The sequence below is a fragment of the Trichomonas vaginalis genome, chromosome VI (assembly GCF_026262505.1).
Source record: "Trichomonas vaginalis G3 chromosome VI, whole genome shotgun sequence".
In the NCBI taxonomy this organism is placed as follows: domain Eukaryota; phylum Parabasalia; order Trichomonadida; family Trichomonadidae; genus Trichomonas; species Trichomonas vaginalis.
The window spans coordinates 15,246,956-15,262,772 of record NC_067208.1 but is presented as its reverse complement, the minus strand read 5'-3'; the positions used below and the strand labels follow the sequence as shown (position 1 = coordinate 15,262,772).

The 15,817-nt window shown below is 31.1% G+C and overlaps 10 protein-coding genes across 10 annotated transcripts; 3 read left to right on the top strand and 7 right to left on the bottom strand.

Annotated features, from left to right (window-relative positions):
- Window positions 1–201: 201 nt before the first annotated feature.
- TVAGG3_0869230 (tRNA-dihydrouridine20 synthase protein) lies at window positions 202–1,143 on the bottom strand (the record flags this gene model as incomplete). Its single annotated transcript, XM_001326582.1, has 1 exon — window positions 202–1,143. One exon carries the CDS (start codon window positions 1,141–1,143, stop codon window positions 202–204), a length of 942 nt encoding a protein of 313 aa, XP_001326617.1.
- A 106-nt stretch (window positions 1,144–1,249) lies between these two features.
- TVAGG3_0869220 (uncharacterized protein) lies at window positions 1,250–2,101 on the top strand (the record flags this gene model as incomplete). Its single annotated transcript, XM_001326583.1, has 1 exon — window positions 1,250–2,101. The coding sequence occupies one exon, from the start codon at window positions 1,250–1,252 to the stop codon at window positions 2,099–2,101; it is 852 nt and encodes a 283-aa protein (XP_001326618.1).
- Window positions 2,102–2,802: 701 nt separating this feature from the next.
- On the top strand, window positions 2,803–3,958 carry TVAGG3_0869210 (cation:chloride symporter protein; the record flags this gene model as incomplete). Its single annotated transcript, XM_001326584.2, has 1 exon — window positions 2,861–3,958. The coding sequence occupies one exon, from the start codon at window positions 2,861–2,863 to the stop codon at window positions 3,956–3,958; it is 1,098 nt and encodes a 365-aa protein (XP_001326619.1).
- A 38-nt stretch (window positions 3,959–3,996) lies between these two features.
- On the top strand, window positions 3,997–5,469 carry TVAGG3_0869200 (cation:chloride symporter protein; the record flags this gene model as incomplete). The annotated part of the gene is made up of 1 exon (XM_001326585.1): window positions 3,997–5,469. The coding sequence occupies one exon, from the start codon at window positions 3,997–3,999 to the stop codon at window positions 5,467–5,469; it is 1,473 nt and encodes a 490-aa protein (XP_001326620.1).
- Window positions 5,470–5,781: 312 nt separating this feature from the next.
- On the bottom strand, window positions 5,782–6,042 carry TVAGG3_0869190 (ankyrin repeats (many copies)-containing protein; the record flags this gene model as incomplete). The annotated part of the gene is made up of 1 exon (XM_001326586.1): window positions 5,782–6,042. The coding sequence occupies one exon, from the start codon at window positions 6,040–6,042 to the stop codon at window positions 5,782–5,784; it is 261 nt and encodes an 86-aa protein (XP_001326621.1).
- Window positions 6,043–6,044: 2 nt separating this feature from the next.
- Window positions 6,045–7,040, bottom strand: TVAGG3_0869180 (protein ubiquitination; the record flags this gene model as incomplete). The annotated part of the gene is made up of 1 exon (XM_001326587.1): window positions 6,045–7,040. One exon carries the CDS (start codon window positions 7,038–7,040, stop codon window positions 6,045–6,047), a length of 996 nt encoding a protein of 331 aa, XP_001326622.1.
- Window positions 7,041–7,878: 838 nt separating this feature from the next.
- TVAGG3_0869170 (ribonuclease inhibitor domain-containing protein) lies at window positions 7,879–9,114 on the bottom strand (the record flags this gene model as incomplete). The annotated part of the gene is made up of 1 exon (XM_001326588.1): window positions 7,879–9,114. The coding sequence occupies one exon, from the start codon at window positions 9,112–9,114 to the stop codon at window positions 7,879–7,881; it is 1,236 nt and encodes a 411-aa protein (XP_001326623.1).
- Window positions 9,115–9,285: 171 nt separating this feature from the next.
- TVAGG3_0869160 (ribonuclease inhibitor domain-containing protein) lies at window positions 9,286–9,960 on the bottom strand (the record flags this gene model as incomplete). Its single annotated transcript, XM_001326589.1, has 1 exon — window positions 9,286–9,960. The coding sequence occupies one exon, from the start codon at window positions 9,958–9,960 to the stop codon at window positions 9,286–9,288; it is 675 nt and encodes a 224-aa protein (XP_001326624.1).
- Window positions 9,961–10,810: 850 nt separating this feature from the next.
- TVAGG3_0869150 (aminopeptidase family) lies at window positions 10,811–12,488 on the bottom strand (the record flags this gene model as incomplete). Its single annotated transcript, XM_001326590.2, has 1 exon — window positions 11,075–12,394. The coding sequence occupies one exon, from the start codon at window positions 12,392–12,394 to the stop codon at window positions 11,075–11,077; it is 1,320 nt and encodes a 439-aa protein (XP_001326625.1).
- A 61-nt stretch (window positions 12,489–12,549) lies between these two features.
- TVAGG3_0869140 (armadillo (ARM) repeat-containing protein family) lies at window positions 12,550–15,802 on the bottom strand (the record flags this gene model as incomplete). The annotated part of the gene is made up of 1 exon (XM_001326591.1): window positions 12,842–15,802. One exon carries the CDS (start codon window positions 15,800–15,802, stop codon window positions 12,842–12,844), a length of 2,961 nt encoding a protein of 986 aa, XP_001326626.1.
- Between the last annotated feature and the right edge of the window lie 15 nt (window positions 15,803–15,817).

Genomic DNA, 15,817 nt, shown 5'->3' with positions numbered 1-15,817 from the left:
ATATGAACAACAACTACTTAATGAAATATATAGTGTCTAAAGAGTGGGAAAAGGTGCTTTTGCAGAACTTTAATGCTAATTTTGCAGAAAATTTTAATCATATCTCAAAAAAGTTATCAAAGGGAAACACGAATATGTATATATTTTGCCTTAAAAAGCTATTTTGCAAATAAATATTTAAAAAATAAACACTTTATAAAATTAAATATACTTAACTAAGAGTTTGTGGAAATCTTCCCATTCCTTAAGTGGTCCAAGTTCTCTTTCAATGGCTCTGACTGGATCTTTTGTGCCGGTAATAATATTTTTGATATTAAACTCAGCATCGACGTATTTTTCGCCATGGGATGTTCCAATTTGGTAAACTTTGTTTAAAACTTCAGCAGCATGGACTGGAGTATTTGAAAAAACTGATGGATTCTTTAATGCAGCTGTTGCGATCATTATTGAGTCGCAGCCTGTCTTAACTCGCATTTCTGCGGCATCTGCTTTGTTGCAAATGCCTCCGTTTCCGATTTTTGCGCAATTAATGTTATCAAAAATTTCTTTCATGTGTTCGTAGTCTACGGAGCCATGTCTCTTATCGGCAGCAAGTCTACCATGCACTGTAATTGCTACTGCACCTGCATCGACCATTGCTTTAGCAAATTGAAGAGATTCTTCAACTGTGTCTTTAACCCTCATTTTAACGCTAATTGGTAAAGGCGAATTCATTTTAAGTGTCTTGACGACATCAACTGCTGATTCTAATTGCATTTTGCTTCCGCCACCTCTATGGCAAGCAAAACTCTCAGGACAACCACAATTGATATCGATACCTGATGCAAATTCAGTGCACATATCTGCTGCTTTAATTGCATTAGGTCCATCTACAGTAATAAGCTGAATAATTAATTTTCCTCTTTCTTCAGCTGTTGTATGGAATATTCTCCTATTGTGTCCGTTTTCTACTTTGATAAGAGATATATTGTTGTCATCCTTTTCCATCGTTGACCCAATAATAGCCAAATCAACTAATCCAGGTGAAAAAACAAGATCCGCGCCGTACTCCAAGCAAGCTAATCTGAAAGATAATGATGAACCACGAACCATTGGAGCAGCGATAAGCTTGTTTTTGTAGAAATTTTGGATATCTTCAGTCATCTTTATTTAATGAAAGGGTCTGATAAAAATAAAGAGGGAGAAAACTCAAATGTCAACTCATAATGTTTTCTATACACGTTTGGAGCCAAAAGGGCGTATATGTTATATGCGTGCAATGGAAACATTTCCAAAAGAAGAAGGAATGATGGATGAAAGTCTACAAACCTTTCTAAATTCGATTATTGAAGGTCATGATGATTTTGACGCACCAACGCTACAAAATTCAATCAACTTTGGAAGAACATACTTTGAACTTGGTAATAAATTGCCTCAAACAGTTATTAATAAAATTCTTAGATGTGCATTCAGATTTCCGACTTTAGTCCCTCAGTTAGTATTATACTCGAGATATTACAAATCAAATAACTGGATTTTTAATGCTCTTATCAAATCTTTATCATCAGATTTTTCTTTAGTACAAGACTCACTTGCAAAGTCTGAACCTATATGGAGTTTCTTAATACCGAAGTTTGAAGAAGATTTTAAGTCAAAAATATCAAATCTTGATAAAGATTTCTACGATTACCCAACAGCTTTCCTTTTTGAGAGTGTTATTTTCGGTTGGGACTATATTAAAGCGGCTCATGTATCTTTCGAAGATTTGGTCGTTGAATTTGTGAATTTTTGCAATTTAAATCCAAATTCAAATGCTTGTCGATCAATGCTCAACCTAATATGTTCTATTATGCCAAAATTAGTCATTGGTAAGGCGTCTAATGTCGCAGATTGGATTTCTGTTCCAAATCTGAGATTAATACTACAACAAGGACTTTATCAGAAAGGAGAATTACCAGGCAACCAAGTTTCATTAGCTGTTAAGATGATTCCGATTGATATCGATTTAGCAAAGGAAATCATTGAACAATGCGACAAAGATAGCAAAGAAGCGTTTAATGCACTACTCACACATTATAATCCTGACCAAGGAACGTTTGGCCCTAATTATGATGAAAATTAATTGTCATTTCGTATATTTTTTATCTGTTATGAATAAAATAGAAGTTTTGTATTATTTATATTCATTATCACTATGAGAAAAAGAAATTAATATCAACTGTCAATAAAATTCTGAATAATATTACATAATTCATACTCAATTGAAATTATACAATGTTTTTGCATTGTACTGACAATCCAAATATGAATAAATCATATTGTTTCTTGATAAGAATATTACTTTCTGGATATGATGAGAAAATAGTCAAATTAAATATCAATTGAAAATTAAATCTAGGATTTGAGAATAATTTTTAGTGTTTTATGCTTTGGAAATAATGAGTAATTCTAAAATATTTACTTAAATTTCATAAAAACCCATCGTTAATTTTGACCCAAAATTCATAAGATGCTATTTGAAGCTTGGAAAAGATGGGAAATGCATCCAATACTTATAATATTATATGTTTTGGAACTATTTTCTTAATTGCATTGTCAGTTTCACAGGTCTGATTTCGATCGCATTCGCTACACCACTTTTTTGGGCCCAAGAACGAAATATATATTACTATGTTTTTTCCTCTATATAAATTAAAGAAACTGATAGTAAAATTCTCGGGCGAATGGTGCTCTCAAAATATGTAAAATTTCCTTGATTTATGCCATGCAATTTATCATAATCTCATTGCTTTTTTATAATTTTTTCTTGATTTACTTGTGACAGGTTTATCGTACTATTCAATATTTGAAAGATCATTTAATTCTCACAAAAGATTTTTTTATGGCTGATTATGATGATGTCCCCGCTTCTCTTGAGGAAATGAGTGTTCCTCTCGCAGAAGACTATAATGCTACTCATGAAGCCGAACAACAAGAAAACAAAGTTTTGCCAAGTGCATTTTTAAACGCTAACGAAGTTGTTCCAGATACTATCTTGTATAAAGTCCCATCAGCTAGACCTAGTATCAAGGATATCAGACGCGCGTCAATCATGGAAGAAAATCCTGGCAGTCAGCAAACATTTGAAGTTACCAAGCCAGAACCAAAGAAGAAATTCAAATTTAAATCAATATCTTTCGGCATTATGCTCGGTGTTTATATTCCGACAGTCTTAAACCTTATTTGCATCAATTATAACGTTGATATCGCCAAAACCATCGAAAGATTCGGTCTTGGATATGGACTCTTATTGTTTGCTGTTTATACTTTGATTGCCTATGGTACTCTTTCAAGCATTTCCGCACTTGCAACAAATGGTGAGATGCAGAAAGGCGGTTGCTACTATTTGATCTCAAGATCGCTTGGACCGACATATTCTGGTGCAATTGGTATCATTCTGATCATTGGTCACGCTGCATCAATAAGTTCAAACTTTTATAACCTCGGAAACATCATTTCTACCCTCTACTCACCATATACGATGACAAAGTCTAGATATGGAGACTCTATCTTGATACAATTCTTATCATGTACTGTTGTTTTGATGTTACAATTTCTAGGTGTAAAATTCTTAGTTATTCTTCTCGCTTTGCTCGGTGGTGTCTTAACTGTTGGCGTTGGCTTCCTTTACGCAGGCTTTATTACTAACAAACCAGCACCAAATTCATTTTACCAAGGTTTCAGCGCGAAACTCTTTAAACAGAACTGGAAACCAGCAGGAACTTCTTTCGATCTTTCATTGTTCTACTTATTCTCTTCTTGCAACGGAATTATTACAATTGCAGATTATTCCGGCAGTTTAAGCCCCACAAAACAAGCTATTCCTATTGGCGGATACTCAGCGCTAATTACTTCCTCAGTATTCTTCTTACTTATGCTATTTTTAATTTCTGATCTGGCAATTTCGAACATTTACCTGATTCACCAGCCGCTTTCATGACAATTTCTGCCAATCCACTCGTCAGTTACATCGGATTCATGTGCGCCGGTATTGGATCTGCAATTACAATGACATTAGGCGGATCTCGCATTGTTACTCAAATGGTTAAAGACGGATTACTTCCTAAATTCATAACCTTCAAGATGATCAACAATGAATCAGTTGGTGCCAACATTATTATCGTAATTATTGGATTCCTGTTTTCATTTGTTAGGACACGTGAAATGATCCAATCTCTTACCAATGTTTTCTTCCTTATTCCACTTGCTTTGGTCAATCTCGCTCTTTATTTGACAGATTCACAACATAATCCAGGTTTCAGGCCGGTTTTCAAGTATTTCAACAAATGGTTCTCTTTCTTCATGATCATTGTTTGCATTGTCCGTGCAGCATTAGTAAATTGGATGATCTTTGTCGGTGTCATCGGATTATTAGGAATTTTGACATTGGTTTATTACAAATGCGTTGCAATCCATGATTCGTGGGGAAGCGTTCTTTCCAACCACATCTTTTATTCAACAATGAAAGAAGCATTGAAGCTGTATAACGTTCCTCCACATGTTAAAACATATCGATCAAATATGATTTTTGTAACAACGAAGAAACCAAATGATTGTTTGCATGCGATTGATTTCATCAACCAATTACTTTCCGGACATGGAATGGCCGCTGTCGGAAGAGTTTATATTACAAATGAAAAGCCAAACATCAGGAAACTCATCAAGGAAAGAGCGGAATCTTTTCTTGCCGCTGATGATTCATATCATGTTTTTTATGATATAACATGCGCACCGACATTCCATGAAGGAGTTAGAGATTTCCTTTTAACAGCAGAAATAGGAATGATGAGACCAAATACATTGTGTTTGGAATTCCCAGAAGAATGGAAATCAAACACAATTTGTGATGAATTCTTTAGAACTTTGGGAACTGCTTTCGACGCTAATTTCTCTGTTTCTGTTTTGAGACATTTGAATAGATTTTCTGAGGTAAATAGAAAAGGAACAATTGATGTTTGGTGGCTTGCAGATGATGGTGGATTGACTTTGTTGTTGCCTTATTTGTTGAGTCGTGAAAAACAATGGAAACACGCTCAATTAAGAATCATGGCTTTGTGTTTCATTGATGAAGATCAAGACTTCCAACAGACGCAAGAAAGAATGGAACATTTGTTGTATAAATTCAGAATCAAAGCTGAAGTTATTACAATTGAAGTTTCTGTTAAAAATGAACAACCTTCTCCACTTGTGATGACGAAATGGCAGAGTTTAGTTGGTAATGAAGAAATCAATGAACAACAACAAATGTTGACAAGCAGATATCTTTTGTTGTCTGATTTGATAAGGAATTACTCTATTTCAAGTAGTTTCGTTGTTCTTACAATGATTGTTCCAAGAGAAACAACAAATCCAGCTATTTATTTGAGTTGGCTTGATTTGTTATCATTCCTTGATGTTCCTTTCTTGTTCGTAAGAGGAAATGGAGAAAACACTCTCTCATGGCATATTTAATTATATATTATTTTTAATTGTTAAACCAAGGATTTTTTAAAAAATATTATTGATTATTATATTTAATGATGCACTATTACCTAATTGGCAATTTCCTCCTATATATATTTTTCGCAATATATTCAAGATCTACAACAAGATCTTGGCTAATCAAGAACTTGAAAGTTGTTAAAAATTCAAGTTCATTAATAATGAATTTTATTTTTAAACAGTATAATCAATATAATTTTATTGGAAGAGATGTTTCGATGAAAAAAATATTAACAGAATTTCTCAAAAAACACTATTAGTTTAGATAATCTTTTTGGAAAATTAGTCAACTTCAACAATATATTTTCTTCGTTGGGTGAGATAATTAATAAATTCATCCCTGAAATTTCTTGCACCATTTGAAATAAGAAATTCAACAATTCTGGAATTTTTAGATTGTTGCTGGGCTTTATATAATGCAGTTTCCCCATAATTATCTTTAATATAAATTCTCGCGCCACGAGAAATAAGAACTTTGGCTGTTTTCATAGAGCGGAATTTTGATGCCTTATGAAGGGCAGTTTCTCCATTTTCATCTTGCATATTTATGTATGTCCCGCGAGAAAGGAGAATTTCAACGATCTTGGTGTCGTCTCTTTTAACTGCATTAAAAATGCCTTTTTACAATAATTAATATTTTTTGAGATCAGAAAGTCAACTATTTCATTATGATCTAGTTCTATTGCGCGATATAAAACAGTTTTCCCATATGATGTTTCAATTTCTGGGTCAGCTCCAAGCTGAATAAGAGTTGATAGCGTTTCCATATAATTATATTCGCATGCTATAATAAGAGGAGTTTTCTCATAAACTATTTCATTGACATGTGCACCTTTTGATATAAGAAATCTTATTAATTTTAAATTATTCAATTTTACCGCATCATGAAGGACTCCTGAATTTACATTTGCTCCGTATTTGATCAAATAATCGCAAAAGTCTTGAATATTGATATTGATTGAAAATTTTAAACATTCATCGAGAGCTTTTGTTTGATCTAAATAAACAAATAGGGCCAGAAGATTATCGTATTTACAACAATAATCAGCATTAATTTTGATATTGTATTCATTAAATAAAAATGTAACGAAATCAATATTGTGCGAAAATATTGCATATTCCATACATTCTTCAGTTGGTATTTGATATTTCAAACATTCGCTCATGATTTCTGGATTTCCACCTAAAAAAGAAAGCATAAGACAAATTTTTGAGAATTTCAATTCGAATTTAGTTTGTAATTGTTTAAAACAATCTACAGCCCCATAGTAACAACATAATTCAAGTAATGAGTAAGAATAGTCACGATTGGGGAAAAAACAACTTTGAAAGGTTTGTTTTTCATCAAAATCTTCTCCCTCAGCAATGGAAATAAATGCTTTTTCGTCATTGTGCATAACTGCTTTCAAAACTGGAGTTTGAAATTCTGAAGAATAATTTTTGAATTTTTCTAGAAGTTTTTCATCTTCAACCTTTTTAAATTCTTGAAAGTAAACATTCTTGATTTGCGAATACTTTGTTTGAAATTCTTCATCAATCATTTTAATTAATTTCAAATACGATTCTAAATAGCGATTTTTATATTTAATATTGAATAATAGCTTATATACTATTTCTGTAGGAGTACATATTTTTGAATCAAGCAATTGTTTCTTTAAGTTTTTGTAAATTAACGTTAATTCTTCTTCATTTTCTGTTTTTAACGTATATATTGAAATGAAAACATCCCAATATGGTTGTATGATACTCAAAAACTCGATATATTGTAAGGGCGGTACAATTTCCACCATTTTGCGACACTATTGATAAATTATTTTTCATAACAATTCAATTTAGTCGTAAATTTTAAAAGTCGATAGAATTGAAGTCGTTGAATAATCCATATATATATATGCAGATAAATTGCAATGAGGGATATTGATTAAAAATTCTACGGTCAGCAACCAACTCTTAAGAGTACATTTACACCCATAAAAATTTAATTCAAATTTCTGACAGCTTTGCTATAAAGTCGTTGAAGAATTACACTATTCAGAAGATACAAAGATAATGTCAAATGACCTATGAATAAACTAAGTATTTACGGCAAATCAATGGATAACTAAATATTTACATTTCTTATAGAAATAGAAAGGAGTCTTTGGCAATCTTTGTAATTTATTTGAAAATCTTCGATAATATCAATTAAATGATTCTGATAGAATACCGGTGAGATAGGATTTATTAAATTGTCTATTTTTGAATAAATCTGTGACTTCAATATCATAAAAACCAAGATTTTAAACTAATGATATTTTTATTCAAAGATAAAAAGTAAAAAGCAGGTTTAATTTGTTTCTTTCCGGAAAATAATCCAAAGATAGCGAGAATTTGATAATTTTATCGGCGCCTATTGTTAAATTTGTAAAGTTGATTTGCATATATTGAATTTGTTGGATAAATGACTTGGCATGAAGAACTATCAATTTTTGTTGTACTCAGATTACAAAATGATCGATTCTGATATGAATCTGTCACAAATGCGACTGTTGTCTTATCAAATGAGTTATTTGTACATATCAGATAGTTACTGCAGAAATAAACCATCTTTATTCCAGAGTTTATGAATGATCTATCACTTATTCTTTCTATTGTATTAGGAATGACTATTTTTTGAGGAAATGAGCATCCATAGAAAGCACTATCACCAACAACACTAACATAATCCAATATATGAAAATCAAGACTTCGACAATTGTAGAACCCTCTTCGATAAACTTCAATCAGAGCTCTACTTTTGGAAGATTTCAATACGCTTGGAATAACAATCTTTGTTAACTTTGTACAATTTTCAAATAATGATTCATTGATTATGTTTGTGTACATGAATATTGATTTCAAATTTTCACAATTTGCAAATAGACATGAATTCAACATTATGTTAGAGTTCATAATTTTAATATGTTTAACATTTTTGAATTCAGAAAATCGAATATCATTTATTGAATTAGGATTTGTATTGATTGATATATTTATAAATTTGATTTGATTAATGTTAGAACCTAACAAAATTTGTAATGTTTCAAATTTAATTTCTTCGCTCTGAATTGTAATTTTATTAAGTTGGTTGCATTCCGAAAATACTCCAGTTTTTATTTCAATAGGAAATCCTTCAATAATAATTTCTATAAGATTATTACAATTCATAAATGCAAGAGAATCAAATGATTGCATAAAGCTTGTAATAACAAATTTTGTGAATCCACAATATGCAAAACATTTATTTTCAAATGCTAACGCAGATATTTCTTGACCAAATTCAATATTTGTGAGTTTTGTGCATTGACTAAATACACTTTTAGAAATCTTTTTAATTCCTGAAGGAATTCTTACAAACTCCAAACTTGAACAAAGTTCAAATGTTTGTTCACCAAATGATTCCAGGTTGCATCCTTCCCCGAATATTGCAATTCCGAGATTTGTTGCATTGTAGAATGCCTTATTTGCAATCGATGTAGATCTATTAAAATTCAATTCGCGAATTGAACAGTTCCAAAATGCTTCGGTTCCTATATTATTTGGCGATGAAAGGAACGTTATATTTGTCGATAGACAATCATAAAATGCAGATTCCATAATTGTATCGACATCTTGAAAATGAATCTCTGGCACATGGCATCTATAGAATGCTGAATTTCTTATTAATGTCAAATTACTATGAATTGTTAAAGTTTTTAATTTTTTCATGTAGGTAAAACAAAATTCGCCTATAATTTTCACATATGGTGACAGAGAAATACTTTCTAATCATCCAGCTGCACATATAACTTCAGATTTATTTTTCGAATATATTACATGGCTATCTGAATAATAGTTATCAGTTTCTTCAGAGATTGTTAATATTTTTAAATTTTCTGAATATTGAAATGCTGGATTTGGTATTTCGTAATCTCCTGTTATAGAACAACTTTCACCAGAATTCTTACTGACATAAATCAATTGATCTTCATTAACAAGAAAACCATTGCTAAAATTATACTTTGAATTGGATATATTGAAGCAAATGATATTTGGACATCCAGAAAAACAATTTATTGATAAATTAACATCTTCTGATATAATAACTTCTTCCAAATCAGCTGCAGCAAAAATTCCCTTAGATTGAATAATTATATGCTGAGGAAAATATATGGATTTGATTGCTGGTTGAACAATAGCCTCTGTTTTTATTGTTAATGTTTTTGTTTTTGGATGTAAAAATGTAATATTTGATAATTCCAAATTATAGGCAAGCCCTTCTTTTTCTATTTCTTCTAAGTTGCTTGATAAAATTATTTCTTTTAAATGTGTATATGAAAAAGAATTGGAGATGATTACTTTCAATTGAGAATCAGATGCAAATTCTATTTTTGAAATATTTGCATCAAAAAATGCACCTAATCCAATTTCTTTAACAGATGTTGGAATGAAAAGATATTCCATGTCTTTGATATAATGAAAACAATATCCATTTATAACAGTTACTTTATTATCTATTGTAAAACTTTTAAAATTTACTGGAACTTTAATGAGATTATTTAAACTAGAATTATAAAGAACTCCATCACGAATTACGTAATTTTCATTTTGACTATCTACTGTGAGTTTGTTCAAATTGTTACAATTTCTGAAACAAGTGGAATGTATTGATTCAACAAACTTTGAAATATAAATGGATTCCAAATTATTGAAATCGAGAAATGCAAATTCACCTACTGTAGTGGTACTTGATGTATTGAATACAATATTTTTAATAAGAAGAATTTCAACTTTATTTGATATATCATTTTTCTTTATTTCTCCATATCCAGTGATATTTAGCGTGCTTGTCTCTGGAATGAATTTAAAGTCAAGAGTACAACTCACTTGTAATAATAAGAAGTTTAAGAGCAAATCAAAAATAAAAAAGCCACTTTTTCCCCTAATGCGATATCGTAGTTTTAAATCATTATCTGGTAGCCATATATAACCTTTAATTAGTTGATTTCACTTGCTCGACGTTGACACGGCAGATCAGAAAAGTGCCAATTTTTTTAACAAGAATGGAAATCCGAGCTTTCATGAAATTGAATCAATCCATTATTACTAGCCTTTGACACTAGTCCTTGGAATTGAATTTTTGAAAATATATATTCACGAAATATCGAATATCGATCATATACTTCTTTATTAATATATGCCATCTACTTCCATGCATAATTCAATATATAAACAGATAGATATTGAATTACTAAGGAAATTTTGATCAGATGATCCTAAAAATTATGAGGTAATATATGGATTCAACTGTATTATTAAAGTCCTCTATGGATAAACATTAATCATTGAAATATGTTTAGCTTTGATATGATGGTGAGAGCCGATACCATTTTTTGACTTTGAATGAGATATCTAATACGATTAATTGCACGTAAACATTTCAATTCACTCAAATTTAAAACAGAAGCAAAGAATATGAATTCAATTATAGGATCTTTGAGTTAGTCAATTTATTTACTAAAAAATATGAAAGAGAATAACAAAACACAATTTTTTACATTATTCTAGTTAAGTATTATCAATTATCTGGATTCATAATAGCCTCGATTTCGTCAACAGTCTTTGGAGCGTTGGACAATACTTCGTGTCCTTTCTGTGTAACGAGTACGTCGTCTTCAATTCTGATTCCGCCTATTACGTCGCAGAATGAGAGAGCTGTATCGTAATTGAAAGGAATTCCGTCTTCTTTCGCGCGAGGAATATTTATTCTGTTGAAGTATATACCTGGTTCAATGGAAATGACCATTCCTGGGCCAAGAACTTGATCATTTCTTGGTAATTTGATCTTTGAAGGTGGATTGTGGATGACAGGATCATGGTTGTTGCATCCAATGTGATGGGAAACACTGTGTGGTATGAAAACGTTGATAACTGGGAATTTCGGTTTGGAATTTCCAGAAACAATGCCTAAACTGACCAAAATCTGGTGAACTCCGTATCTCATAGCGCTGTCTAAGTCATCAATAGTCACATCTGGATGAACCATGTTAATCAAATTAATTTGGAGGTTCAATAAAAGGTTGTAGACTGCTTTTTGGACGTCAGTGAATCTGCCGTTAGCTGGGAATGTCCTGGAGACATCTCCTGAGTAATGTTTGTAGAATAAACCGCAATCCATCAAAACAAGAGAGCCTGGATTAACAGATGAAGAGTTTCTGACGTAGTGGAGGTAAGAAGCGTTCTGTCCTGATGCAGCAATCGTTGGGAAACAAAGTCCATCAGCTCCTAATTTGATACCTTCGTAAAGAAAAGTGGCTTCAAGGACTCTTTCTGACATATCTGACCTAGTCATCTTCATAACGGCACAGATACTATCTGATGTCATGATAGCAGCAGCTCTTAAGCAATCAATTTCCCATTCAAACTTAACTTTTCTTGCGAGACCAGCAGCTGTGATAAGTGTAGTTGTATCATCGTAGTTAAGTGATTGGAATTCTTGATATCCGAGTAATCTGCGAATTGGTTGATCATTTGCAATAATTTCTTCCATTATAATGCCTGCAGCTTCCATAGATGCTACTTCGTCAACTCCTGTCATAGCAATAACTTCTTCTTCTGTTGGAATGTCACCAGTCCAGACTTCATAGCTATCATCATAATCTGGAATTAATAAAATTGATTTATTCTGAATAACGTTGATGATTAAGCCTGAGTTTGGTTCATTCCAGCCTGTTAACCAGTAAAATAACGCTTCCTGGTAGAAAGATTTCTCGCCATTACTAAAAGGTTCCATTTCCTCCTTTCCAGACCGGAGGAAAACAATACTACGGCTAAGTTTGTGCTCATTTAACACTTGTATCAATTTTGCTCTGTGTGCTGCAAAGTGTTGTCCTTCCATAACTTTTTTTTTTCAGAGAAAAAATAAATAACTTTCATCTGATCGGCGATTATTCAATTTTTTGAGAGCTATTCAAAATTTTTTTCCTTTGACCAACCATAATATTTCGTCCCTATAGATATTAAGTAATCTTTTTTCGTGGGAAGGGAAAATTTTAGTTTCGGAGTGATCCCCAAATGATCTCGCATGGTTTTAGCCCTAAAATTTCTGATCGCATTACAGTCTATAAAGGAAAATTGATTGGGCAATATATACCGCAACAATTTTTTAGATGTTGTAATTTTGAATTTTGAGAAGAAGAATGTCAGGCCGGTATATGATTGATTCTACATGCATTTCTACTTGATTTTAGTGATCCATTGAATGATAATGAAATAAAAATATGAAGATACCTAATATTTTATAAAAACATAAAAAACAATAATATATTAATAGTTATTATCTGGGTTACAATATTTTTTGGAGTTCTCTAATGCAATTGTCGAGCGATGATTGGCTAAAACGACCTTTGGAATCAATTTCCTCTAAAATTTCGTTCAACTTGTCTTGATTAATCGGGCTAACCGCTTTTCTAGTCATGTCTATGAAGTGCTCATAAATAAAATCGAATTTCATTAATGGAAAAACAAGTTGAAAACAAATAAAACTTTTCTGAAGTTCATTAAACGAATAACTGAACAAATTAATCATTGTCTCTCCATTTTCTTCAAGAAATTCTTTAACTTTCTCTTCATCTTTGTAATTAAACAAATAATTGAAATAATTTTCAGATAAAATTATATTTCCGCATTGAAAAGCATCTAAATATGATATGTCTAGTATGATCTTTAAACTGCCCTTGTAATCTATTGCATATTTCCCAAATGATTTCAAAAAATCAGAAAATGCCATTGCAAAACCCATTTTGTTGTATTTCATAATGGTCTCTGGCGTTATTATTGATATGGTTATAAAGAGCTTGTCAATGGCCGCTGAAACCACTTCATTTTTGTAATATAATGAATAAACAAGAAAATTATTCGAATTAAGGAAGATATTTCTGATCAAATCCATTGCAACAAAGAAAGTATCAGACAAATTCTCAAAATCAACGTGATTGTCTAGCGCATTCTTGAGAAAATCAAAATAAATCGAAAGAGTTTTCAAACAAAAGTTGACAACAACAAAACCGTTGGTCTGGTTACTTTTTGAAAGCAAACTTTTGCAAAATTGAAAGAAAATTGGAACAATTTGTTCATTTTCGAACAATTGATTGATTTTTGTTTGGATTTGCGGCAGGAGATCATATATATAGTCAAATACTTGGTCACTGGTGCTGATTAATGATATAATATTCATTAGAAAAATGTGAAATTCAGAAAATTCATTCTTTTCCATGGAATTTGAATAAATTTCAGATAGTTTCTGCATCACTTCATCAAGACCATCTATTTTCTTATCATTTGTCATAAATCTGGTCAAAGAATTCAATAAATTAATTGAAAATTGATAAAATCCTAATTGGTTTAAGAAAGGAGAAGCATCTGGGAATCTAAATGCATTATATTTGGTTCTGTCATTTATTATCGCCTTGAAAATGTATTTAAAGTTGTCATTTTCAAATAATCCAATAATATCTCGAACTAAAGGCTCAATATCAGAGAACACATCTAACATGGTAAAAGCAAAGTTAACAAGCATATCAAATATGTCTGGATAACTGTATTGCGTTGAATAAATTTCATTATATTTATTTAATAACGAAAAACCATCAGAAGTATACTGAATATTTGTATCATTTAACTTATTGAATGAATAAATGAGAGATCTGATGAATTGCATGCTGTCTAAGTCATGAAATGACTTATATTTTTGAACAAGTGGAGAAAATACCTGAATCAATGAAATAAACCTGTGAAACAATGAAACTTCAAATAAATTTATGTCTTCTTTTAATTTTTCGGAAAACTTTTTTGAATTTGATTTGATTTGTCGCAAAAATAAGCTTAATAATAGGACAAGTATTGATGTAACACAATCGTAAGCTGTATCCGATTTGTTGATCGACTGTAAAAACTTATCAATAAAATTATCCCAAATTGTTTCGAATTTTGAGTAAATTGGATTGTTTTCGTAAAGTATATACTCTATTGGTGCGCAGATGAGTAAAGGAAGACTGTTAAAATCGCCAAAAATCAAATCTTCCAATTCAAAATCGAAAGGAACTGAATTTTGAATCAAAAAGTCCATGTAATTCATAATGATCTCCATGGAATATGGCAATACAATGCTTTTAATTGGCCCTTTATTTGAGATGCAATTCCAAAATTTCAGAAAAATTTGAACAGAGTTATAATTTTGAGATAATGGTTGTGTAAATGCAAATAAGGAATTATTTTTCAATATATTTAAAGTATTTTCTGTGAAAAACCGCTCAACGGTTTGGTCGGGGGAAGTTAAAGCAAATTTATATAAAATACACCACAAAGTGTATTGATTTTCAAGAGAAATGTCATTATTCATGGTTATCATGATCTGCAGATTAGCTATACACTCGTTTAGGAATTGTATTTGAAGCGAATTTTCAATAAATCTCGTATCTTTCGACAAAAGTCTCAAAATGCAATTTAGACACAAATTTTGTAATTCAGGATTACTTGTTGACTGAAAAATATATGAATAGCAATGACAGAGCTGTGAAAGATACTCATTTTCCAAGATATTACAATCTATTGAAATATACAGCGTATTAATATCGTCATCTGTAGAGTATGCAACACTTTCGCGAGATATAACACGATAACAAGCGAAAATGAATCTGAAAAATGTAATTAAAGAATTTTCTGTTAAATTATGGTCTTTGCAGTGTATAATTAAAGCTTTGTATATATTTGGCATGATATTTGTAGAATCAATCTGTTCTGATATTGTATCCGTGAATTTTTTGAAATCTTTGTTATCATTAAAAGAATTTAAAATCATTGATATTGTATTTAAAGTGTTTGGTTGTAGAGAATCGAGATCACTGAGAGTTTTCGATATTTTCTCATAGAAAAGGTCAAAAAACGTTTGTCTATCATTGACCAAGCCAGAAATGAATGATTCTGTGTAAAGGGATAGATATACATTTAGTGTTTGCTCGTTTAATTTGGTTGGATTGTAAATAAATTCAGATAAATAATTTTCTATTTGGATTAAAAGATCTAATTGTATTTTTGTTGGGAATTTCCGAATTAGTCTTGATAAAATAAGAGCTGCTTGTGATTTGATTGACAAATTTTCGTTGCATTGTAAAATTGTAAATAAAATGTTGGAAGAAACTGGATTATTTGTCACACGATCGATAAATCTGATATTCTCCTCTGTGTTTTTCCCACTAATAAGTTCATTTATTACGTTTGAAACTGCATCAATATCAAGTTCATTCATCAAAATAAAAAAATG